We start from the raw sequence: 26,250 nt of genomic DNA, 5'->3' as shown, positions 1-26,250 counted from the left end.
TCATATACATTAACTTATTTTATTTCAGTTAGTTGCCAAGGCAATTTTTCCATGTTGTTGTTTTTTTTTTTTTTTTTTTACTTTTTTTCCCCAGTTATTTTAGTTTAAGTAATTTTACTACTTCAACTAGCGCTGCCACCAATTAATAGTCGACTAATCGGTAGTCGACTAGAAGAGGCTTAGTCGACCAACATTTTATTAGTCGGTTAGTTGCAGGAAAAAAAAACCTTGTGGCAAAACCATGCAGTCCATGTGGGACAGATCGTTAACGGCGGGTCCTCGTGGTAATTACAGTATTTCAGGCAGGAAATCCAAACGTTCACCTTTTATCCATCGACTTCAAATATGGCTCATCATTTAAAACATGTAAGCAGTAGCAACTTTACATGGCTGCTCACTCTAACGTAAACCTTGATAAATGTGCGCTATTATATATCCAAGTGTTTGTGCGGAGTGTGGAAGCTGAAGCATTAGCTTGCTTACTGCAAGACATGGAGGCGCCAACGTGATCACTTTTTTCACAATTTTTTCTGATAACAGCGGAAACAATATTAGGTGCAATATGTAATATTTTTTCAGTATAATATCAAAAAAACACTAGGCCAGTGTTATATATTTTGTTCACTTGAGCACTTACAATATCCCAAATGTTTGCAACTATTTGTAAATCGTGAGAAAATCGCAATTTTAACCAAGGCTTCGGGACGTGTGAGGAGTCGCCTGTCAATTGCGTCATACCCGTGTTACCCTCGGTTTCCGATTTTATTTTGTAGAATCCCTATTCTTTTGCACCATCCATTGAGTTGAAGGCTACGTGTTCCAAGATTCCGCGCTCAAACTTGGCATCATCAAGATACGCCTTGAATAGGCCTCTAGCGACCTCTAGCGGACAGAATTCTTACATATTTAACATATTTGAATACTCTGGTCATACAGATAAGAGTAATACATTATTCAAAACTGTAAAGCAGTGGTCACCAACCTTTTTAAGCCCAAGATCCCTGACCTCGACCTTTTTGAAAGACAAGATCTACTTCATAGAAAAAGACAGCCCAGATTGTATTTAGTATTTTTTTCGTGGTCAATGTAGATTCTGATTTATTTAGCGTTTTTATTTATTTATTTTTTACAAGCAAATTGGCCGATTCTGATACTGGTTGCAGATATTTATTATTAATATTATTATTATAATAAACAAAAATATATAGCCATTTCAAATTAGAGGGAACCACTGCTTTTTAATCACAATCCAAACAAAGATGCTATGCACGTTGCATGAACAGTTGTTTTCCCTCCTGAAAAATCCAGCTAAAACCAGCCTAAAATGGTCAGGCTGGTTTTAACTGGTCTCCTAGCCTGGTCATAGCTGGTTTTAGAGGGGTTTTGACTTTTGACCAGCTTAAACCAGCTGAACACCTGCTAACCCAGGCTGGGAGACAAGCTAAAACCAGCTACTTCCATCTTAAACCAGCTAAGACCAGTCAACCAGCTTAGTCTGGTTTTACCTGGATTTTTCAGCAGGGTTTTTATTTGAATTAGATTTAATTTCAAGATTTAAAGCAAAAACAGTTCGGTCTGACTTTATCTTTGTGAAATTATAAATGCTACACACAAAAAAAAGGCATGAAAAAAAAAAAACAGGCTGAATGAGATGCAGATTCAATCTCTGACAGCAGGTGGCGCTTATGGAGCAGCAGTGATACAGTGTTTCCTTGGTTACCGCTGTAAACAAAGCTGAAATGCGCTAACAATTAGCTACTTTATTCGGAAGTAAGAGGAAAATAAAATGCCATTGCCATCGAAATCTTCCTGAAGACTGATCTCCTTTTAGAGATGAATTCCTAATCCCTCACCCCCAATTCAATATTTATATTTTCTTCCTATATTTCGAGCATCGTGAACAGTGAGCTGCTCTGCCTGCTACAGAATTGTCTCCTCTTCGCGTCCGTCTTCAGCGTCTCTGGCCTCTTGTTAACGGCCATTTACAGACTCAGACGTAATGTGGGCTATTTACCTTTATCTGTCTGCCCCAGTAGTTCCAGAAAATAACAAAAAAATAAATACAAAAATACAGTACAAAGACTGGAGAAATGTAATGTATTTTTGTACTCATATTTCTGTTATTTTCGCGAGCTACTGGAACAGTGATAAAGATCGACCGGTCGATCGCGATCGACGGGTTGGCGACCACTGCTGTAAAGTGTAAACTCACAATAACAAGAAAATGTTGTGCTTTTGTAAAATAAAGAAAACTAATAGGATTCGCTTTCTGCTGTCTCGGTCTCCCTGAACTGCAAACTCAACGTATAGTTTACTTGTCTCTCAGACACAAGAAATACATCTATAGAAAGCTTGAAATGTCTACTTTTAAATGAACCAATTCAAATCAAAAAGAAATACTTTCTGCTTATGTAATATTTATGAAAGGTGCATTTCTCTCTGTAAGTGCGTTCATACTGCGGAGATGGCGAGTCAGCATCTTTGCAGCCGACACTGACTCAGAAAACACTAGTTTATTAATAAATAATTAAAATGTCTTCATGCTATTTTTCCCCATCACATTCATAATTATTACTTTTGCTGGCACTTTGCTGCAAGCATTATGTGTGCTCTTGAACGTGGAATAGGCTATTGCTCATTATGGTTTAGTTGTCTCCTTTAGTATATTAAAGTAATTAAATATAAACATGTGATTAGTCAACTAATGGCTTAAATTAATGACTAATAGTTGACTAGAAAACTCTTTAGTCGGGGGAAGTGCTAATTTCAACTTAAACTTAACTCGTTTAAGTTGTTTCATCTAATATTTCTATTTTGTTCTATTTCAGCTTTATTTCCATGTACGAAAACAATTGTTTTTAAAGTTTTAGTTAATAACGACACTGACGTGACTGACGTTTATATGCTTCTTATGTGTCATATTTGCTCAGGTGGATCATTCAGGCATTTCTTGTGGCAAGTCTGTAAGGAGCTGCAAAGTTCAGCGCTCTCACTGCTCCTCCCTTGCCCCAGTGCTGCAGCAAATCGCAATAAGGTTTGCTTGCATGTTTGATTTAATGGATTTCAAAACATTTTTTCCACCGTTCTTTATCTGCTACAGGATACTGGCACATGTAAACACAGCTTGACTTTTGTTGTGGGTGTGTTGCAGGGGAAGTACATTCTGACACCATGCCCCATCACTTATGCTGAAGAGCAGCTACTGAATTTCTTTGGCCAACTGCTTGGTATTGCTATCCGGGCAGATGTACCTCTGCCTTTGGATTTGCTTGGCTCCTTCTGGAAGGGTCTGGTCGGTGAGGCACTGGACCCAGAATCTGACTTTCGAGAAGCGGACCTGCTAACATACAGCCACATTAAGAAGTTTGAGAATGTAAATTATAATTAATATTATACAATGAATAACCTGCAATTAATTGCATGCAGTTAATTGTCTGAAAACATTACATTCAGTTTTCACTTTTTTTAAGATTATTATTTCCATAATAAGTACTACTTTTTCACCTGAACCCTTTGCCTTGTTCTCTTGGCTTCACAGTTGGCCGATGAGGCGGAGCTGGAAGCACTATGTGCTGATGTATCATCGCAGAGCCATTTGGGGGAGAGTCCTGATTCACCAAGTCGCCCCTGCTGCACGTTCACCTACATCACTATGACTGGAGATGAGGTGGAGCTGTGCCCTGGTGGTCGTGACATCGCTGTCAGGTAGGAGCCATTGACCGATTTATATAATACTATTCATGAAGCTTACGTTTTACATTGTATTAGACCCAAAACTGGATGTTTTATTGTAGGGTTTGCCGAATCAAGAAACATTAAATGCTTCTTGAATCTTTTGGAAAGTTAACAGATCAAAATGTCTAATACATATACATATGTGTGTTTGTGCAGCTGGGAGAATAAACATGTGTACGTGCAAGCAGTGCGTGATTTACGCCTGCGAGAGCTGCAGAATGTGGAGTGTATGTCGGCTGTGCGTGCTGGTCTGGGCTCCATCATACCACTACAGCTACTGACCTTACTGAGCCCTGCAGAGATGGAGCTGCGCACCTGCGGCCTGCCGGACATCAATCTGGAGTTCCTCAAGGTGAAAACTGCAATTTTAACCAAGGCTCCGAGACATGTGAGGAGTCGCCTGTCAATTGCGTCATACCCGCGTTACCCTTGGTTTCCGTTTTATTTTGTAGAAACCATGGAAGCACCAAAGACAGAAAATTTTTATAATTTATAATATATAATAATTAAATATTTTTAGACAGAAAACAAATTATTGTTGTATAGCTCAACACGTTTAGTCTTATTGTTTAAATCTAATTTTCTTGATTTTCTTGATTCCATGATCTACCATGCCTCAGAGAAAAACACTATTTTGTGAAGTAGCTAACATAGCATAATCAGATGCAGCATTATTTTTAGTGACAGTAATACAGAATTTTCTCCATCATACAATACGTTTTAAAATTAATTGCATGCCATTTATCTGCACAAGCCATCCAGCATTTAATATGATATTCTTAAATTGATCTATCTTACTGCAGTGTAAAACAGTGTCTCACAGCAGCCACTGAGCGAACACACAGAGTAATGTTATAAGATCATTTTCAACACACTCAAATGTATCTAATATGATAAACAGAGCTGCGTTACCTCATACTCATGACCGGAAAAGCGGAAGCAGCGCCGGCGACTGTGACATAATAAAAGTTCCGCTGCTTGCGAAGCGTGTTGCACAATCGCTCCAGCGGCCCCGTTCAGCCCCCACAACACTCGGTCCTGCTCTGCTTCATACTACAGTAACGTTAATAATCGCATCCATGAGCATGATTTCTTCCTGAGTCCTATCCCGATTGTTTTCACTGGCTGTGATGTGAAGACCACATGTCCAAAGATTCCATGCTCAAACTTGGCATCATCAAGCTACACGTTTTGAATAGGCCTCTAGTGACCTCTAGCGGACAGAAAATATTAAATATTGCACCTTTAACACACTTGAAAAGACTTTTAATAAGTGCACTTTGTAATAATGTCAAATTTAAAGTTCTACTTTCAAATACATTTAAAGTGTTAGTTCACCCAAAAATGAAAATTCTGTTATTAATTACTCACCCTCATGTCATGTCATTCCAAACCTGTAAGTCTTTTGTTCGTCTTTGGAATAAAGATCTTTTTGATTCAGAATAAAGATCTTTTTCATGAAATCTAAACGATTTCTGTCCCTCCATTGACAGCTATGCAATTAGCACTTTGAAGCTTCAAAAAGTTCATAAAGAGATTGTAAAACTAATCCATATGAATTGAGTGGTGTAGTCCAAATTTTCTGAAGAGACACGATCGCGTTATATGATGAACAGATTGAATTTAGGCATTGATCAGCAAACATTTTCAGAAGCAATACCGAACCTACTTGACGTGCGAGAACAAACCTCTTCAAACTTGTTGCGTAACACACGAGAATGAACCTCATTGGTTCTCGCAAGCATCAAGCAAACATGCTTGAGCTTCCGTTTTCCACAACTGATGTGTGAGTTGATGAATGTTTACATGTGAATATAAGCCTACATTCACTTGTTCATCATATAAAGCGATCGTGTCTCTTCAGAAAATTTGGACTAAATAAACATAAAATAAACAATTAGGCATAAAATATTGATTAGTGCATAAATTATGTTAGAAGAGAGAGTGTACAGAGACAAAACTAACCCAGCTATATAGAAAATTATTTGGGATGGTCAGTTATACTCATTATACAGAAATATTTGACTGCAGAATTCCAGTTTGTATACTGTAAACAACTGTGTAATTTGTACAAACACCTCTAACTACTTTACTCACCAAACCCATTCTCATCATCACGTTCATCTAGGCTCACACTATGTACCAGGTAGGACTGATGGAGACTGACCAGCACATTGAGTTCTTCTGGGCCGCGCTCGAGATGTTCACGCAGGAGGAGCTCAGTAAATTCATCAAGTTTGCTTGCAACCAGGAGCGTATTCCCTTCACCTGCCCCTGTAAAGATGGCGGTCCGGACACCGCTCATGTGCCCCCCTATCCCATGAAGATCGCCCCTCCAGATGGGGCTGTGGGTAAGTGTCCCAAAAATGAATTAAAGTTTTCCATTGCTGCAACGGATGTCCATCAATTGAATTGCAGAGGGGCCATGTGTTAACAAAGGCTTGGGGCAAAAATGGTATCATAATGAAAAAAACGTTTCCTCCATATTCAAGGGAATTAATGTTCTTTGTCGTTATGACCATGTCACTGTTCATGGTTGACCAATCACAACAGACTGGGCCATCTGAGGCCAATCAGAGCAGAATAGGCTGGTTGTAAGGAGGGGTTTAGAGAGACTGAGTCTTTGAATGAACCATTTTCAGACTCTTTGAGAAATTAGGTAATGTGCAAAGTATATTATGAGAAAATGAAAGTGTTTTTTGACCTTGGATGCATGTAAACCTATTGTAGGAGACCTCAGAAAACAACATTAGGAACCTTTAAAATAGCATACACTGCGTTCCAAATTATTATGCAAGAGACAAATCAGTAAGATTTCTGTACAATAAACATTCAGATTTTAGTTTTTCTAAGAAAATGTTTGTTCATTTATTTATCCATGTCTTTTTAGATAACTGGTATCAATCTCAGACAAAATAATTTGCCAGGTCTATGTAAACCCTACTTAGAGGTTGTTCCACATTATTAAGCAAGTCACAGTTCTCATGCAATATGGGGAGGAACAAAGATCTTTCTGAAGATGAAAAGCATGAAATGGTGCAATGTTGTGCAAAAGGCATGAAAACAACTAATATTGTGTGAAACTGAATGGAGATTATTGAATTATCATAAGATTTGTGAGTGATTTAGAGCACAGCAGAACTCGGTCAGATAAAGGCTTATTGAGGAAAGTTCCTGTCAAAAAAAAATGTATTGTATTAAAAGGGCAGCTATAAAAAAGCAGTGTTGAGCAGCAAACAGGTATTTGAAGCTGCTGGTGTCTCTGGAGTCTCAAGATGCTCTCCATGCAGGCTGGCAGTTGTGCGTAAAGATGCATTTCAGCCACTCCAAACCAAACCTCACAAAGAGAAACATTTACAGTGGGTGTAGTAATACATGAAGACTCATTTTTAAATAGTTTTATTCACTGAATAATGCCGTACTACAGTGGATGGTCTAAATGAATGGATTTCTGGATGGTTGGTAAATGGCCACCATGTTCCAACAAGACTGCAACGTCAGCAAGGAGCTGGTGGTTGATGATTTGGGCTGGAATACTGGGAAGTGAGATGGAAGGTATTAAAATGACTTTTGCAAGATATGTGGAGTTCATAACTGGCCATTTTCAGCTGTGGTATAAAAAGGAGGATAGTGCATAGTACAATGCACTATGCACTATCCCATGCTGCAAAAAAACACCACAGCAATAAAACTGTTTGAAAATGTATTTCTAAACCCACTGTAAATGTTTCTCTTTGTGAGGTTTGGTTAGTGGTGTCTAAAATGCATCTTTACGCACAACTGCCAGCCTGCATGGAGAGGTTCTCAAGACTCCAGAGACACCAGCAGCTTCAAATACCTGTTTGCTGCTCAACACTGCCTTTTTATAGCTGCCCTTTTAATACAATAAATTTTTTTGATGGGAACTTTCATTAATAAGCCTTTATCTGACGAGTTCTTCTGTGCTCTAAATCACTCACAAATCTTATGATAATTCGATCTGTTAAGTTTCACACAATATTAGTTGTTTTCATGCCTTTTTCACAACATTGCACCATTTCATGCTTTTCATCTTCAGAAAGATCTTTGTTCCTCCCCATATTGCATCAGAACTGTGAACTACCAGTTATCTAAAAAGACATGGATAAATAAACAAACAAACATAAAATCTGAATGTTTATTGTACAGAAATCTTACTGATTTGTCTCTTGCATAATAATTTGGAACGCAGTGTAGTAGGGGCACTTTAAAGGGTTAGTTCACCCAAAAATGAAAATAATGTCATTTATTACTCACCCTCATGCCATTCCACACCCGTAAGATCTTTGTTGATCTTCGGAACACAAATTAAGATATTTTTGTTGAAATCCGATGGCTTTGTGAGGCCTCCATAGCCAGCAATGACACTTCCTCTCTCAAGATCCATAAAGGTACTAAAAACATATTTAAATCAGTTCATGTGAGTACAGTGGTTCAATATTAATATTATAAAGCGACAATAATATTTTTTGTGCGCCAAAAAAACAAAATAATGACTTATTTAGTGATGGCCGATTTCAAAACACTGCTTCAGGAAGCTTCGGAGTGTTATGAATCAGTGTATCGAATCATGATTCGGATTGCGTGTCAAACCGCCAAACTGCTGAAATCATGTGACTTTGGTGCTCTGAACCGCTGATTCGATACGCTGATTCATTATGCTCCAAAGCTTCCTGAAGCAGTGTTTTGAAATCGGCCATCACTATGTAAGTCATTATTTAGTTTTTTTGGCAAACCAAAAATATTCTCGTCGCTTTATAATATTAATATTGAACCACTGTACTCACATGAACTGATTTAAATATGTTTTTAGTACCTTTATGGATCTTGAGAGAGGAAATGTCTTTGCTGTGCAGGCCTCACTGAGCCATCGGACTTCAACAAAAATATCTTAATTTGCGTTCCGAAGATTAACGAAGGTCTTATGGTTGTGGAACGGCATTTTCATTTTTGGGTGAACTAACCCTTTAAGCGTTAAGAGATTAACTTAAAACAAAACAATGAAAAAAAAAAAACACACTGAAAAGTTATGTAGATGGTTGACTAAATGTCTAAAATACAGAAGAGGATTAGGGCCAAGCAATAATAAAAAATAAAACCATCTCGAGATTAAAGTTGTTAAATTTCGAGAAAAAAGTCGAAATAAAATGTTGAGAATAAACTCGTTAAATTTCGAGAAAAAGGTCGAGATAAAATGTTGAGAATTTGTTCTCATAATTTATCAACTTTTTTCTCGTAATTTAATGACTTTATTCTCAACATTTTATCTCGACTTATTTCTCTAATTTTAATGACATTTTCCTCATAATTTAACGAATTTGTTCTCGAAATTTAACAATTTTTTTTCTCATAATTTAACAAGTTTATTCTTAACATTTTATCTCAACTTTTTTTCTTGATATTTAATGAGTTTTTTCTCGAAATTTAACAACTTTAATCTCGAGATGGTTTTATTTTTTTATTATTGCTTGGCCCTAATCCTCTTCCGTACTAAAAAGTGCGTCAAACATTGCAAAATGTATCAGTTTAATTTCATAAATTCAAAGCAGATTTAAAATTACACAAACTGGCAATAGAAAAGCTGCTCTAAAACAACATCTTCCCTTAAGACACTAATGATCTGGAGTATTTAAATAAAGAAATGGAAAAAGGAATATGACATGCTTTAATCCCTGCACAAAGCTTACTTTTGAGCTACTGTTTTTGAAGGAGTTGCAGTGATAGCAAATGTTTGCTCAAGCCAGTGTTCCTCAACATGATTACCATCACTGTATTTCCCAATGCATGACAAGTCATGTAATGAAGTGTTTCAATCTGTCTTAGGCTCACCGGATTTGCGTTACATTCGCGTGGAGACCTGCATGTTCATGGTCAAGCTGCCCCAGTACTCTTCCCTTGACGTGATGCTGGAGAAGTTGCGCTATGCTATCCACTATCGCGAAGATCCTCTCAGCGGTTAAACTTCAACTACTAGTCAACCCACCTGTGATTTCTCAGAACCCCCGTCGGCCACGTCTGAGACTGTCACCGTGCAACCTTAAGTGATTACATCAGTCCTCAGTTCTTTTTCAAGAAAGGAAAAACAAACATTCATGAAGGAACTTGAACAGCCCAGACCAATTTGCCTTTACAAAGACTAGCGCGTTCGCGTGTTTCAATGGAGGGCAGAGTTTGACAGCAACTCGTGGTGGCAGAGAGTAAGCCACGCTTTTATAAAATGATGTACATATGCTGTTCATCAACCAATTTGAAAGAAGTGGCAGTGCAACTGCTTTTCTCCCTTTTTAAACATTTAATCTCTCTTCTTCCACTCATTTAACCAGTCTTTCGTCTTTGCATTCCCTGTGTGCCTCAACCACTGCCTTCTCTCCATCAGTGACAGTGATTGTTGACACACATTCATTTAGAGAGATGCTGATTTTAGCTTTGCAAAGGACTTTAATGTGCGGCTCAAAGTTACACTTGCATCTTTCGATAATATCATTTTGGGTGCATCTCATGAAACCGATCAAGAACATGTCCAGGTCATGATTTTTTTTTTTTTTTTTTTTGCATTTTCCCTTAATTCTCATTGCCCTAATGTGCCTGGCATTCTTTTTCCTTTTCCCCCCGCTTTATGCTTTTTCTCTCAGTTCTCGTCACCTTAATGGATTTTTCCCCCTTATTTGCATTTTATCCCAATTCTAATTCCAATACCCTAATGCATCTGTGCATGTATATCCTTTGTTTGTGCTTTCTTTTTTATATTTCCCCAATTCTCATTACACTTATTTTCCTCCCCCCAATATTCTTTGCATTTTTTCCTTAATTGTCATTATCCTAATGTGCCTTATTTTTTTTCCTTTTTGCCTCTTATTCCCATTACTATGGAAGCTTGTTTCCGCCACTGAATAAAAAATATTTTATATTCTCACAATTCTGACTTTTATTCAGATTTGCGTGAGAAACTCGCATTCTGACTTTATAACAGACAATTGCGAGTTTATATCACACAATTCTGACTTTATAACTCGCAATTGTCTGTTATAGTCAGAATGCGAGATATAAAGTCGTAATTGCATCTTATAAAGTCAGAATTGTGAGTTTATCTTGCAATTTTGATGCAATTGTGAGTTCTAAATTTAGAATTGAGAAATAAAGTCAGAATTTTGAGTTCTAAAGTCAGAATTTTGAGTTCTAAAGTCAGAATTGTGATATAAACTCGCAATTTTGAGTTCTAAAGTTAGAATTGAGAAATAAAGTCAGAATTGTGATATAAAATCGCAATTTTGAGTTCTAAAGTCAGAATTTTGAGTTCTAAAGTCAGAATTGAGTTCTAAAGTCAGAATTGAGTTCTAAAGTCAGAATTGAGTTCTAAAGTCAGAATTGTGATATAAAATCGCAATTTTGAGTTCTAAAGTTAGAATTGAGAAATAAAGTCAGAATTATGAGTTATAAAGTCACAATTTTGAAAATAAAATTAGATTTTATAACTCGCAATTGCAAGAAAAAAGTCTGAATTTTGAGTTTATATCTCACAATCGTGATTTTATATCTCGTATTTCTGAGAAAACAAGTAAGAATTGTGAGATAGTCACAATTACCTTTTTTATTTTTTATTTAGTGGCGGAAACAAGCTTCCATACATTACCCTGAGCATTTTATACTTTTGAGGATTTATTTTTTATTTGTTATTATTATTATTACCTAAAACGAGTTTTGTTGTTGTTGTTTTGTTTTAAATTAAAAGCATTGACCAGGCAATGCATTAGACACTTTGGTGTTAATGAATTAATCATCATGAATGTAATGCCAAAAAAATCCCAACGGTCCTAAATTATGCTTTTTTTTCTTTATGCCAGAATATGTTCTTGACAGATTTTGTGAGATTTACCCATGTAGAGGCTTGAAAGGGTTTATGCCCTCAATGATTCAAATATTTCATGGAAATATTGATGCTACAGGCTCTGTCCAGGAACTAAAAGTACGCATGTGGTCGAGCATATTTAAGAATCTGAACTATAAATGGCAAGATTGCTTAACGACACAAATATCTGCCTATATTATTAAAGGTGCATATGCTGTTCAGGTCTGTATCTGAGGTAAGTCATGTTCAGAAACAAACTATATAGTAATATAAGGAGCGGTGAATTGTATCCATTTTCATTTTCGAGTGGTTTACGACATGGAAAGCGTTTGCTGTAAACTGAATGCAAGATCCTACCTGCCATGCTCTTCAGTTTGGAGTGGTGCTAAGTTTATGGTCTTGTTTGCCAAAACGACATTCATTCCTTAAATACTTTTAGGTTGCCAACTGCATTACCCAATGGCACTGTTGCAGTCTACCTAGTTTTATTGCTTTTGAGGGATGATTTTGCACCTAAAACTCTAGTGCATGAAAATATCTATTGGAGATACCCAACATTTACGGTCGAGTCGCTTTAGTTTGGCGGGCTTTTTTTTTTTTTTTTTTTTTTTTTTTTTTTTGAAGGTCTATATTTTACCCCCTCCCCTCCCAAAGAGAAAAATTTTAAAATTATTATTTTTTAATCTCTTTTCTGTGTCTTTAAAGATAATACTGTTTGGAAATTGAAATATAAATTGGATGTTCTTTATAGGATTTCCTAATCTTTCTTAGAAATCAGTTGTAACATTTCTAGTGAACCATTTAATTGCGTTATGAGTTCTGTAATATATAGCCATCATTACAAACACACTTGATGCTACTATAGATGTAATTCATTGAAAATATCAGCATTTCAGCACTATAATAGGGTTTTGTGGGTGTGCGTGTATTATTTTTATTTTTTTTTTATTTAATTTAATTTTTTTGTTTAGTTTTTTTTGATATGTTCAACTGCTGCTATCAAAGGTAGTCCCTTCATTTTTCTTGCTGTCTCTTTGGAGAGGAGTAGGAGAAGTCTATGAAAAGACATCCGCACAAAAAGCTGAATGCAGTGAAATATGTGTTGTACATTTACTTGATATTTATTACAATTATTTATGACTGCATTAACTTTATCCAGTCTTACCTCTGCGCATATGGAACGTAACACTGATGTGTGAATGAATCTACAGAGGTGTTGAAGTTCAGGAGTTTGTGTCACAAAAATAAAATATTGATGTATTACAGAACATTGGTTTCCTCTGTCTTATGTCAGACTGAGCTGTGTTTGTTTATCACATGTATCATGTAAAATCCATTTATCTTCCTGCTGGATCGGTTTGAAGCAGCCCGTTTAATTTTTCTACTTATGTAACTGTCTAATATGGAAGCTTTTTTCTGCCTAAGAATAAAAAAAAAAAAAAGGTAATTGTGACTTTGTCTTACAATTCTGGCTTTATTTTTATACTTTACTTGTATTTTATTTTTTACATTTGCAAGTTGTAAAGTCAGAGTTGTGGTTTAAAAAATTGCAGTTACCTTTTTTTTTTTTTTTTTTTCATTTTGTATTCGGTGACGGAAACAAGCTTCCATAGTGTTATGATATTTATCCTTATTCAAGAACTCATTCAATCCATTTACTACATATCTGTGAGTTTAAAAACAAAACAAAACCTTATAATTCCGCTCTGTATGTTTAAACGATTATATTTATATATGGTAGCAACTGTGAAATCACAGACATTCAGAAAATAAAAACTGTTTTGCATATAAAGGAAAGATGAATACAGATAATTTGAAATCAATATTTTAAGTTTTCAAACAATATTTCACGCCGGGTTCTTTTAGGTATCAAAGTATGCTAATAAACTTGAAAGCACCTGATTGTTTCTTCAAGCGCTTCACACTCCATTCCTGTAGGTGGCAGAAGCGCATCTGATTGTTTGTCAAGCACGCCTAAAGAAGCAAGTTCAGCTAGGAACCTTTGCATTCTGGTGATGTATTTGGAGGAAGGTATTTTCATCCCTCACATTGTGCTTCCGGCACTTTCTCGCCATGGCGATGACTTTGAATCTAGGGAGTATCGCGGGGACGCTGCGGCTTCTCCGGACCGCTGGAGCGCATTTATCACGAGCAACGCCGAAACGTATGTATGCGTTTATATATTTAGATAAACTGTTTGCATTAATCTTTTTGTTGTTGCTGTTGTTAATGTCCATGCAATGTGCCATGTGAAGGGTTGTTTCTTCAGTTCGTTGTCAGTTTCAACTTTTTTGTGAGGGGGAAAAACATTAAAAGGGAATGTTACATTTTTATGAGGTTGAGTTCAAACGCTTATTGCAATTTTACAGAATACAGGAAAATGTCACACAGCTGCAATAATTAAGTACAACAGTATGAATTGAATCTGGTAATAACACTGCATGGTACCCAGCTGAAATCTCCTGAAATGACACACGCATAAATAAATATATATTATATCTAAATATAGATTTAGCTTGATACCACGCAGTGTTATTATCATATGTAAATCATGATATAATATAAAACCATTCAAAAGTTTGGAAACATTATTTTTAATGTTTTCGAAAGAAGTCTCTTCTACTCATCAAGCCTGCATTTATTATCAAAAATACAGAAAAAAACTAATATTGTAAAATTATTACAATTTAAAATAATGTTTTTCTATTATACTTTAAAATATAATTTGTCTGCAATGCTGAATTTTCAGCATCATTAAAGGGATAGTTCACCCAAAAATGAAAATTTGATGTTTATCTGCTTACCCCCAGTGCATCCAAGATGTAGAGGACTTTTTTTCTTCAGTCGAACGCAAATTATGATTTTTAACTGCAACCGCTGCCGTCTGTCAGTCAAATAATAGCAGTGGTTGGGAACTTGAACAATAAGAGTCGAAAAAACTTCCATAAACAAATCCAAATTAAACCCTGCGGCTCGTGACGGCACATTGATGTCCTAAGACACGAAACGATCGGTTTGTGTGAGAAACCGAACAGTATTTATATCATTTTTTACCTCTAATACACCACTATGTCCAACTTCGTTCAGTTTCCGGCTAGTGAGGTCTGATCGCGCTCTGACAACGGAAGTGATGTCTCGCGCTCATTGAAGTATATGGGCGTGACATCACTTCCGTCATCACAACGCGTTTTTTGACCTCACTAACAGGAAGCTGAACGAAGTTGGACATAGTGGTGTATTAGAGGTAAAAAATATATAAATAATATCCGGTTTCTCGCACAAACCGATCGTTTCGTGTCTTAGAACATTAATGTGTCGTCACGAGCCGCAGGTTTTAATTTTGATTTGTCTATGGAAGTTTTATTTACTGTTATAGTTGAAGTTCCCAATCACTGCTATTATTTGACTGACAGATGGCAGCGGTTGCAGTTAAAAATCATAATTTGCGTTCGACTGAAGAAAAAAAGTCACCTACATCTTGGATGCACTGGGGGTAAGCAGATAAACATCAAATTTTCATTTTTGGGTGAACTATCCCTTTAAATCCAGTCTTCAGTGTCACATGATCCTTCACAAATCATTGTAAGCATGCTGATTAGTACGGAGCCCCGCACGTCACCCATAGGAGAAAAAAAAAAAAACACTCCGTGCCGACGGTTTTGCAATCCGTTCCCTCAGTTTATGAACCGTACCCACGAATTCTTAAACTGTTCCCTCGGTTTAATAAACCGTACCCACGAATTTCCAATCCGTGCGCTCAGATTTTGAAAACCGTACCCTCGGTTTTTAAATCCGTTCCCACAAATTCATAATCCGTGCGCACGCTTTCACAATCCGTTCCCACGGTTTTGTAAAAACTGTACTCACGGATTCATTTTAGAAGAAGAACATAGTATAGGCCTACTTTACTACAGTAAACTGCAGTGTATATTGTAGAAAACTTAGTTGAATATTGGGTAAAGTAATTGTTTATATTACTATAGTTGTTATATTATCACAGCAACTATAGAATTACCACGATAAATTAATTCAGGTACTTCACTATATATGGTTAAAAAAAACACTATAGTATTTACTATAAATTACTATAGAATTTTTTTTCACCTGGGCCAGGTACGTGTTAACGAATCTTATTGTTTTATTGTGTATTATTCATCAAATTATATTAACTGCAGTGATTCTCTATAGCAACGGGTAGCGGAATACAATGATTTAATAAGAATTATGTGCTTCAAAATCTTGTGTTTATTTGTTATAATCTAGCACTTTATTATTATTGCCCAATAAACCTGGCATTGTGTATTATGACTGACTTTTAATTTCTTTGTTCCTCTTTTCTTCTAAATGCATGTAGCCTAAATGTAACAATAGGCTAATAATAATAACAACAACAACAATTATTATTATTATTTATTGTATTTATTATTTAAATGTATTTTTATTAATTATTTTTATTCATTCATTATTTTATTTTTTATTTATGACTATAAATGAGTGCACTTAAGACAGTATGTTTATCATAAAATAATTAATGAATGCTTTATTTAAAAAAAAAAAAAAATGTTACAGTTTTAGAAATGTTTGTGTACTATTCAGTCTTAACATGAAGACTTTTTTTGGTGGTTTTATTATACTAAGCCTTTTACCCAAAATGGACTTTAAAAGATAAAAATAACAGAAATTCTCAAATGAATTCTGAATGGAAGTTCAGGAAATTCTCCATTTTGTAAAATAAAGTTTATTGCATCCCGCACCTAAATAGGTGGCCTGGTTGAATCTGCCGGCAAAGATTGGAGGCGGGGCCACAAATCCGGCAGTTTTTACAAAACCGTGGGAACGGATTGTGAAAGCGTGCGCACGGATTATGAATTTGTGGGAACGGATTTAAAAACCGAGGATACGGGTTTGCGAAATCTGAGCGCACGGATTGGAAATTCGTGGGTACGGTTTATTAATCCGTGGGCACGATTTATTAAACCGAGGGAACAGTTTAAGAATCCGTGAGCACGGTTTATAAACTGAGGGAACGGATTGCAAAACCGTCGGCACGGATTGTTTTTTTTTTCTCCTATGGGTGACGTGCGGGGCTCCGTAGATTTATTATAAATGTTGTGCTGCTTTTTTTTTTTTGCTTTTTTTTTCAGGATTCTTTGAATAAAAAGTTAAGAGCAGCATTTCTTTAAATTAAATCTTTTGTAACAATATACACTAGTGTTCAAAAGTTTGGGGTCAGTATTTTTTTTTTTTCTCTTTTTTGGAAATTTTTTTCTTCAGCAAATATGTGTTAAATTGATAAAACGTGATATTAAAGATTTGTATTGTTAGAAAATATTTCTATTTTAAATAAATGCTCCTTTTGACTGTTTATTCATCAAAGAATCCTGAAAAAAGGAGTAATGGCTGATGAAAATTAAGCTTTGCATTACAGAAATAAAATATATATTAAAGTATATTAAAATAGAAAACCATTATTTTAAATTGTAATAATATTTCACAATATTATAGTTTTTTTTTTTTTCTTTATTTTTGATCAAATAAATGCAGGCTTGATGAGCATAAGAGTCTTCTTTTGAAAACATTAAAAGTAGTAATGCTTCCAATCTTTTGAATGGTGTGTGTGTGTGTGTGTGTGTGTGTGTGTGTGTGTGTGTGTGTGTGTGTGTGTGTGTGTGTGTATAGTAGTCAACATTTGAAGTGGGTCAACTTTTTTTTATTCACATATATGCATAAATACACACACAGCATTTGAGGTTAAAGTGAGTATCTACATCCTGTGTCAATGTTTTCAAGCTCTATAACTGTCTAAATAGTCTCTGTAACTCGCAGGTGGTTTGGTTCCTGCACTGACCCGTTTTCAAAGCTCGGCAAGCAACATTTATCCTGCAAGGTAAACATATTGTAGTGTGAATGTGTCTTTTTAGGTCCCTAAATAAATAACACAGTGAAATGATGCATTAAAAAATGATGGATCAAATGTAACATCAGTTCCCACTGTAGTCCATTTCTGTCAAATTGACTTCTTTTTGATGTGGGGAAAGATTATAATCTTTGCCTTCAGATTATAATATTACCCTAAATTATACTGTTATCGGTTAATGGTAGCTTTTCATTGACAAAATATTCTGGTTCGGTCTGCATTCCACACAGATTATTTTCATTGTGTTGACTTGTTGATGAAGTTCAATAGTACTGACTTGAGATATTTTGATGGTATAATATTCTTCTGGTCGACGTGTACCTTATTCAAGTGTCATTCATGTTACGTATCTTTTGTCTTTGCCTGTGTTGTGTGGTTATGTTTTGAATAATGTTGTACAGTATGTGGACTACAGTGACATAGGGAGGCATAACTTAGTCAATTGTGCTTTCAGCTACGTACCACCGACATCAATATCCAGACCGCCGTGGCCTGAACTACCAGTGCTTGATCCTGAAGAAGAGGGGAAAAAGCATCAAGGCAAGTGGGTTGGTCTGAGCTTAACCGTGATAGTTGAATATGGTGATTGTTGATGCACTTAATACTTTGTTGCTAACTTTTTCAAAAAATGATGTATAGTGCTTGGCAACCGACTCAATTTTTCATGACGTCAAGCCCCCATACTCTATACTCATTTATATTCAGAAGTGTAGTGATGCTTTCAGTGTATCTTAAAGGGTTAATTCACCCAAAAATGAAAATTCTGTCATTAAGTACTCACCCTCATGTCGTTCCAAACCTGTAAGACCTTTGTTCATCTTCAGAACACAAATTAAGATATTTTTGATGAAATCCAAGAGATTTTTTTCCCCCCATAGAAAGCAATGAAATTACCACTTAGTAATTGTTCACTACGTCAGCAGCATAATTAGACTCTCATGGGAGAGAAGTGTTGAATAAAGTCATTATTTATGTTTTGTAATAACATTAAGGTTGAACCACTTTAGTCACGTTGATTGGCCCTTGAATGTGGTAATTACATTGTTTTCTATGGGGGATTTAAAAAAAAAAAAAAAACTCTTGGATTTCATCAAAAATATCTTAATTTGTGTTCTGAAAATGAACAAAGGTCTTACAGAACTGTTAATGTATAATTTATTTATTTTTTTTCTTTCTCTGGATTCTTTGAATAGAAAGTTCAAAAGAACAGCATTTATTTCAAATAGAAATCTTTTGTAACATTTTAAATGTCTTTACTGTTACCTTTGATCAATTTAATGCATCCTTAATAAATAAAATGATTAATATCATTTCAGGTAACCTGATTAAGTTGGAATAGGATCATTTTTGTGATTTCCATTTATTTCCTCATGAATGTTTCTCTTTCTCTTTATTTTCACAGTGATTGTACAAAAGGTGAAGACCCTGATTGAGAAGGGAGAGTACGGACGCTTGTTTGCTGTAGTTCATTTTGCTGGCCGTCAGTGGAAGGTGACCAACGAAGACCTGATTCTCATAGAAAACCACATTGATGCAGCATGTGGCGACAGGATAAGACTGGAAAAGGTTCGACCTCGGCTTCAAGTTTTCTCATACGTTCATACGCTGCATTCAGATATTCATACAGATTTGCATTTTTGTACTACAGATGCAAAGATCATTATTAGTCTTCTGTTGGACATTCATTATTATTTAGACAAACCTATTCTAGTAGACCCTAAAAACAAAATCAAGACTTGGTAACCAGGCATAATAGGTCCTTTTTTGAGTCTACACTAATTGAGCGATAAAATCCACACTAAAATCATTCTTTCTTGTATTTCTCAGTTGAAAACCCACACATTTTATGGAAAACTAAATGCCAATACAACTAAACTTATTTATTTTCTTAATTTAGTTTTTGCTGACTTTCACATATATGCAACACAGAATACAATATTTATATAGTAATTGCCACAGATAAAGGGTGTTTTCATGCTGCTAATGCTTTTTTTTTTTGCAGGTGTTATTAGTTGGAGGAAATGATTTCACTCTTATTGGAAAGCCGCTTCTTGGGTAAGATATAAAAAATTTATTGCTAGTTTGAAACAAATAAAAAGTTTATACAATCAATCATCTTCTAAGAAGAAAAAATTTATACACTAAAAAGGTAAATTATTAGCACACATAATTGTTTTGCCTTCAGTTTGTAAGGAAAAAAAGTGTGCATGAGTGTCTGTAGAGGAATCATTGTATTCTTGCTAGAAATATTTTTTTTTCTGAAGTACACTGCGCACCCATCTGGTTTTCAGAGTTGTACAAATTTTTGACATTATTTATGGTCTAATGTTATTTTGGATTGTGGGTGTATATCCTGAGAAAAAAAAAAAGGTGCTTGTTTATCTTAACCACAAATCATTGGTCAGGAAATTAGCAAAATTCAAGCAAATACACTGCTTAAAAAGCCATTGTTGTCTCAGAAAAACATCAAAGACAGAATGAAGTTTTTGGCAGAATATGGGAAGTTGTCTGTGAAGTAATAAATCCCAATGAAATACGAGTTGCATGGTGAGGCTCCAGAGTGGTGTCTGAAAATCTGGTGGGAAATCTAATAATAAATGCATCTCTACCAGTGAAGCATGGAGGAATAGCTGTCATTGTGTGGGGAGCCTTTTTTAGCTGCTGGTATTGGTGAGCTGCTTCACTGTGAAAAGTCATTTAATGCTTTGGAGTTCAGGAGAATACTGCAGAAAGGCTTGTTTCCCGAAATTGAAAAGTTGGTATCTAAAGAATGATCAGATCAGCTTTGATTAATCTGGCAGATATAGTCCTTATAATCATCACACTTACTTCACACATGGACACTGGGTATTTATTAATTACTTTAAAAAATCGGAAACTACCGTTCAAAAGTTTGGGGTCAGTAGCCTTTTTTTTTTTTTTCAAAATAATTAAATCTTACTGATCCTAAAATTTTGAATGGTAGTGTATATCTTTTGTTGTTGTTGTTGTTGTTGTTGTTGTTTTGTTTGTTTTCTTGAAGGGTCACTTTTATTCATTCATAGGTTTTGGTTGAAGATCTGTTGACACTTTTTTCCCAGCATTGTACATAACTGCTGACACATTCTTGTTTGTTTTTACAAACCACTCTATTAGTCAGTGTTCTGTGGTAATTAACTGCACATTTCAGGTGCTGTCAGTAGAGCTTATGTTGTATTAAACCTGGAAACAGGGTTTCTGCGGGTCTAAAAAAAGTCTTAATTTGCCTTTCTACAAATGAAAGCCTTAAAAAGGTCTTAAATATAGCAGTCATTGCATTAAATGTTCCATGCACTGCAAAAAAATATGATCTTCCTCAGTATTATTGTCTTGTTTTCCAATACAAATATCTAAACATACTTGAGATCTTCACATCTGATATCATTTTGCTCCTCAAATGTCTTGATTTTAAGACATTTTGTGCTGGAAAACAAGTCAAATTTTTTGCAGTGTGATCAGAAGGAACAGTAAAAGTTATTTCCATTTATTCTAGTGGTTGAGAGCAGAGCGATTCAAGCCTTAAGCTATTTTTTTGGTAAAATTAATTCAAAAGTAATCTGAAATTTGGAATCGTTACCAAGACGACTTGTTTCTCCCTAGACATTTACAAACTGGCATGTTGTGTTCCCTTCACTTTATTCCTTAAGGCCAATTCACACTAACACGTACAATCACCAGATTACAGTACGTCACTTCTCAGACATTCCACGACTCGACAAGCGCTCATGTTCAATCTGCGAAAGCGAGCTCCAACAGATGCCGACGGAGGGAACACACTGATCCGACAAAACCCAACAAAGTGTCTGCTGTCGTCTGTTGGTGCACTGTGAACTGGCCTTTAGATTTTCTTTTCTTAGTCTTAAAAAGATCTTTTAAAAGCTCTTAAATCTACCCCTATGAAACCCTGTGGAATATTGAAGTAATAACCACTTAGATCACATCAGATGTCTACACTTGTCACAATCTATGTTCTTTCGGTCCTCAGCTGTGATTTAGTACAAGTTCACGCTACAGTCATTGAGAAGACTGAGTCTTGGCCGATGGTTCACATGAGATTCTGGAAGAGGCATAGATTCCAAAGAAAGAGAAGTATGTGGAATTTTAGATTTCTCAAATAGATTTTTAGTCTATTTTTATATTTTTCACCAGTGCATTCATTTAACTTTTCTTTTTTACAGTAATTATTCAACCCCAGACTGTTCTTAGGATCAACACCATTGATGTTTTACCAAGACTGTTTTAACCCATTGCATTTGCAAAAACGTGAATCAGGAATGATTGTTCAGGTTTCGTGTTTAAGACCATGTAAATAATGTTTTCAAATTGTCTTTGTTTTTCTTCAGGAATTGAGCAGTGAGTTGTATATAACTGTCTGTTGTCACAATAAATGATTTGTTATGTGCAGAGAGTCTGTTGAAATGTTAAGATGTGGCATCATGTTTAGATGATGGTCATTAGTGATGGCAAAATAAAGATTTCTGAAGTAGTGAACATATTTATTGAAATAGACCGGTAGACATCATATTGAATTTCACACAATTCACTGGGGACCTTTTGAAAAATTGGTCATCTGTATTTTGTTTGTCAATTAGATTTGGGGATTTTTTTTTTTTTTTTACCATGACAAAAAGTAGTCTTTGAGAATGTCCGAAATTTAAATATAAATCTGAAATCACAACTTAAGTTCATACACAAAATAAGTATTTATGTATTAAAACCACTAGAGAATGCATAAGCCACTTTATATAGGACTATATAGGAATCAAATGGTTACAACATGGCATTACATAAGTTTTTCTCTTTTTACTCCCATCAGATGGCACTAATCTACCTTCCAAAAAAAATTGGATTTTAAATGCCTCATCTCTATTTTAACATGGAATACTGCTTTAATTGCAAAATTATTTAAAAATAAATTAGAAAAAAAAGTATTCTCAAATAGCTAATAAAAATTATACATATTGCATAGTATCATAAAATATCCTCAAAAATTGTAAATAATAAAATATCATTTAACAAAAATATTACATTGGTTTTCTTGAAAGAAAAATGTTTCAAGGCTTCGGTCACTTTTGACCACGAAGGAGAAAGTGTGACAAGAGGGTTTTACATAAAAAAAATCAACCACATACAGTGTTTGAGCCTGTCAGGCTCGCACACAAATAAAATATAGAAATGAGGAATAATATTAACATCTGTGAAACAAATTTATATATTTATGTGGAATTATATAGTGTATTTATTTTCATTAAATATATTTAGAAGTAGTTCATGGTGTATTGGTAGCCTATCTAAATAAAACCAGTGATCTACAAGTGTGCCTTGTTGAACAAGCCTTTAATGAGCACATCATTTGTACATAATTTGTTCATTTTGATGTAATAAGGTCTTGCTTTTACAAGAAATACCTCAGGAGTTGTTTCAAATAAAGGAGCCTTAAACTGAAGGCAAGCCACAATATATCTTCCAAAGTCAACCACCTTCATAGTCACTCAAGCTTAAACAGGCACTCCATGGCACTGTAGACTTTTATTATTACTCTTGTTAACCATTTTCATTGAATTTATGAGTGGATGATCAAAAAAGAATACTGAAACTCCTAAAACATTTTCTCAAACTGTTAATGAATTCTGTTAATAAGATCAAATTGCCATATACTGTATTGATATGCCTTTTATTTGGTGACTAACTAGGAAACAAGTGGATAAGAAGCCCTATTTTGCCATGAACAATTATGAACTTCACTTTACAGGCAGATTTTAAGAATGTATTATGCTGGTATACCTGTAAAATGCAGCAGACATCAAGACATCACAAACAGCTGAAATGGCAGATTTGTTACTTGTATTATCAGAATGTATGCTCTGTGTGTTTTGTGCTATGAAAAAATATTTTCTATGAAGCCTGAAGCAAAAACAGAACCACAGCGCAGCAGCAAGAGCAACCCAGCTAACAAAAACACGTTCTAAGAACCTTTTGCTAACGTTCCCATTAAGTTCTGAAAGCATTATTCTTTGAACATTCAAAACATCATCCAGTTTGTTTGTTTTTTATGTTAAGGACACATTCCATTTTGTGAACATTGGAATGTTATATTTGAATGTTCTCTGAACAGCAGTAACATTAAAAAACAAAATGTTTCATGAGTTATGTATAGCTAATGTTTTTATGTTGCCATTTTGAAAACAAAATTAAAGTCCAGATAACTTTGAACGAACATTCTATTAATGTTACTGGAAGAACGTTTGTTCATAACTTTGAGAGAACCTTCCTAGAACATTAGCCAAAGTTCTGAGAACATTCCATGTTAGCTGGGAAACACTCATCCAAAGCATTCAAAATCATCAATATCCTGAAAAATAATTTCAGCCTTTTATACGATACAATTTCTCGCTCGGTTCTTCTCTTGTGCGTCAGTCTGACGAATTCCAACACAAAATCAAGTTGTGTGCATCACGTTACAACCGTCAGTTTCTTTATCTTGTTTGGTCCTTTTTGTCAGATATATTAGTCTTTGATTATATACACATTATTATTTCTTATATATTCATTTAGCATAGCTGTTATATACATTGCTGTGCAGCTCATTGTAATCAGAGATTATTCCAAGTAAATGTCTTCTGTTGGACATGAGACCTCCACAAACTCTTTATAGTACAAGTGGAATGCTTTCCTGTGAATGTAGACAGAGAATATACTGACTATTAAACAAATCGAGTCGTAGAAGAAGGCAATACATTACAATAAAGGAGCATAAAACTGACCTCACAGACTCTGCAAGGGGTTTAGTGGAGTTCTCAGACACAAAGACATGGCAGGCGAATCTCTCATCAGCGGGGTGTTTTGTAATAAAGCCAAAATACCTGTGGAGATAGCGTACCATATGATAAACACAAAGAACAAATGCATTAACTACTGGTCAGAATATTGAGAAAATTTGATACATTTTATTCAGGATTCTTTGATGAATAAAAAAGTTCAAAAGAGCAGCATTTATTTAAAAATAGAAATTGACTTACTTCTTGTTTCTGGGATGGTAGCCACAGAATGACACATTTTTCAGATGGAAAAAGTGACTATATTGGCTACTCTGTGGAAACACATTTATAAAATGATTATATTTCATGTCCTCAAACCTATATAACCCTGCACACATGCTAAAATATATTAGTTCTCTATATGGTTCCCACACTTTCATTTACCAATGAATTTCCATGTCTTTTCTAGTTATTCATAATAACTAGATACATATACAGTGTCTCACAGAAGTGAGTGCACCCCTTACATTTTTGTAAATATTTTATTTACAAAAATGCCCTCAAAATAACTCAAGACACAGCAATTAATGTCTAAATCGCTGGCCACAAAAGTGAGTACACCCCTAAGTGAAAATGTCCAAATTGGGCCCAATTAGCCATTTTCTCTCCCCAGTGTCATGTGACTCATTTGTGTTTACAAGGTCCCAGGTGTGAATGGGGATCAGTTGTGTTAAATTTGGTGTTATTGCGCTCACTCTCTCATACTGGTCACTGGAAGTTCAACATGGCACCTCATGGCAAAGAACTCTCTGAGGATCTGAAAAAAAGAATTGTTGCTCTACATAAAGATGGCATAGGCTATAAGAAGATTGACTAGACCCTGAAACTGAGCTGCAGCACAGTGACCAAGATCATACAGCGGTTTCACAGGACAGGTTCCACTCAGAACAGGCCTCGCCATGGTCGACCAAAGAAGTTGAGTGCACGTGCTCAGCGTCATATCCAGAGGTTGTGTTTGGGAAATAGACGTATGAGTCCTGCCAGCATTGCTATAGAGGTTGAAGGGGTGGGGGGGGTCAGTCTGTCAGTGCTCAGACCATGCGCCACACACTGAATCAAATTGGTCTGCATGGCTGTCGTCCCAGAAGGAAGCCTCTTCTAAGAAAGCCCGCAAACAGTTTGCTGAAGACAAGCAGACTACGGACAAGGATAACTGGAACCATGTCCTGTGGTCTGATGAGACCAAGATTGGTTCAGATGGTGTCAAGCGTGTGTGGCGGCAACCAGGTTAGGAGTACCAAGACAAGTGTGTCTTGCCTACGGTCAAGCATGGTGGTGGGAGTGTCATGGTCTGGGGCTGCATGAGTGCTGCCGGCACTCTTTGGAGACTGGGCCGCAGGGCAGTATTCCAACATGATAGTGACCCCAAACACACCTCCAAGACGACCACTGCCTTGCTAAAGAAGCTGAGGGTGAAGGTGATGGACTGGCCAAGCATGTCTCCAGACCTAGACCCTATTGAGCATCTGTGGGGTATCCTCAAACGGAAGGTGGAGGAACGCAAGGTCTCTAACATCCACCAGCTCTGTGGAGTGGAGTGAAGCTCTGGTGAACTCGATGCCCAAGAAGGTCAAGGCAGTGCTGGAAGATAATGGTGGCCACAAAAAAATATTGATACTTTGGGCCAAATTTTGACATTTTCATTTACAGGTGTACTCACTTTTGTGGCCAGCGGTTTAGACATTAATGGCTGTGTGTTGAGTTATTTTGAGGGGACAGCAAATTTACACTGTTATACAAGCTGTACACTCACTATTTTACATTGTAGCAAAGTGTCATTTCTTCAGTGTTGTCACATGAAAAGATATAATAAAATATTTACAAAAATGTGAGGGGTGTACTCACTTCTGTTAGATACTGTAGAACATTTTAAAAGTCATTTCAATCTGTTTGGTTTT

The 26,250-nt window shown here is 35.7% G+C and overlaps 3 protein-coding genes across 11 annotated transcripts in view; 2 read left to right on the top strand and 1 right to left on the bottom strand.

Moving 5' to 3' along the window:
* LOC137030024 (probable E3 ubiquitin-protein ligase HECTD4) overlaps positions 1 to 10,698 on the top strand; it is a 91,895-nt gene extending 81,197 nt beyond the window's left edge. For all 8 annotated transcript variants that reach the window (XM_067399966.1, XM_067399963.1, XM_067399965.1 and 5 more), the window contains exons 71-76: positions 2,931 to 3,034; positions 3,152 to 3,373; positions 3,539 to 3,705; positions 3,892 to 4,087; positions 5,864 to 6,086; positions 9,577 to 10,698. In XM_067399966.1, coding sequence (XP_067256067.1) covers positions 2,931 to 3,034; positions 3,152 to 3,373; positions 3,539 to 3,705; positions 3,892 to 4,087; positions 5,864 to 6,086; positions 9,577 to 9,713 — 1,049 coding nt within the window. In that variant the 3' untranslated portion in view covers positions 9,714 to 10,698. The remainder of the gene's footprint in view (positions 1 to 2,930; positions 3,035 to 3,151; positions 3,374 to 3,538; positions 3,706 to 3,891; positions 4,088 to 5,863; positions 6,087 to 9,576) is intronic.
* A 2,933-nt stretch (positions 10,699 to 13,631) lies between these two features.
* Positions 13,632 to 22,007, top strand: mrpl21 (mitochondrial ribosomal protein L21). Its single transcript, XM_067401293.1, has 7 exons — positions 13,632 to 13,763; positions 17,426 to 17,486; positions 17,971 to 18,056; positions 18,919 to 19,082; positions 19,519 to 19,571; positions 21,520 to 21,623; positions 21,713 to 22,007. The coding sequence occupies exons 1-7, from the start codon at positions 13,673 to 13,675 to the stop codon at positions 21,775 to 21,777; spliced, it is 624 nt and encodes a 207-aa protein (XP_067257394.1). The 5' UTR covers positions 13,632 to 13,672; the 3' UTR covers positions 21,778 to 22,007.
* Positions 22,008 to 22,754: 747 nt separating this feature from the next.
* mapk8ip1b (mitogen-activated protein kinase 8 interacting protein 1b) overlaps positions 22,755 to 26,250 on the bottom strand; it is a 32,759-nt gene continuing 29,263 nt past the window's right edge. For both annotated transcript variants that reach the window (XM_067399953.1, XM_067399954.1), the window contains 3 exons: positions 24,554 to 24,624; positions 24,299 to 24,397; positions 22,755 to 24,207 (listed from right to left, as the gene is read on the bottom strand). In XM_067399953.1, coding sequence (XP_067256054.1) covers positions 24,135 to 24,207; positions 24,299 to 24,397; positions 24,554 to 24,624 — 243 coding nt within the window. In that variant the 3' untranslated portion in view covers positions 22,755 to 24,134. The remainder of the gene's footprint in view (positions 24,208 to 24,298; positions 24,398 to 24,553; positions 24,625 to 26,250) is intronic.

Source organism: Chanodichthys erythropterus, chromosome 11, assembly GCF_024489055.1.
Source record: "Chanodichthys erythropterus isolate Z2021 chromosome 11, ASM2448905v1, whole genome shotgun sequence".
In the NCBI taxonomy this organism is placed as follows: domain Eukaryota; kingdom Metazoa; phylum Chordata; class Actinopteri; order Cypriniformes; family Xenocyprididae; genus Chanodichthys; species Chanodichthys erythropterus.
This window is presented reverse-complemented; position numbering and strand designations above follow the sequence as displayed.

Coding starts and splice junctions, on each gene's coding strand:
- mrpl21 (XM_067401293.1), top strand. CDS start 13,673: ATGGCGATGACTTTGAATCTAGGGAGTATCGCGGGGACGCTGCGGCTT. Junction 18,057..18,918: donor AGAGGGGAAAAAGCATCAAG/GCAAGTGGGTTG, acceptor TTATTTTCACAG/TGATTGTACAAAAGGTGAAG. Junction 21,624..21,712: donor TAGATTCCAAAGAAAGAGAA/GTATGTGGAATT, acceptor TCTTTTTTACAG/TAATTATTCAACCCCAGACT.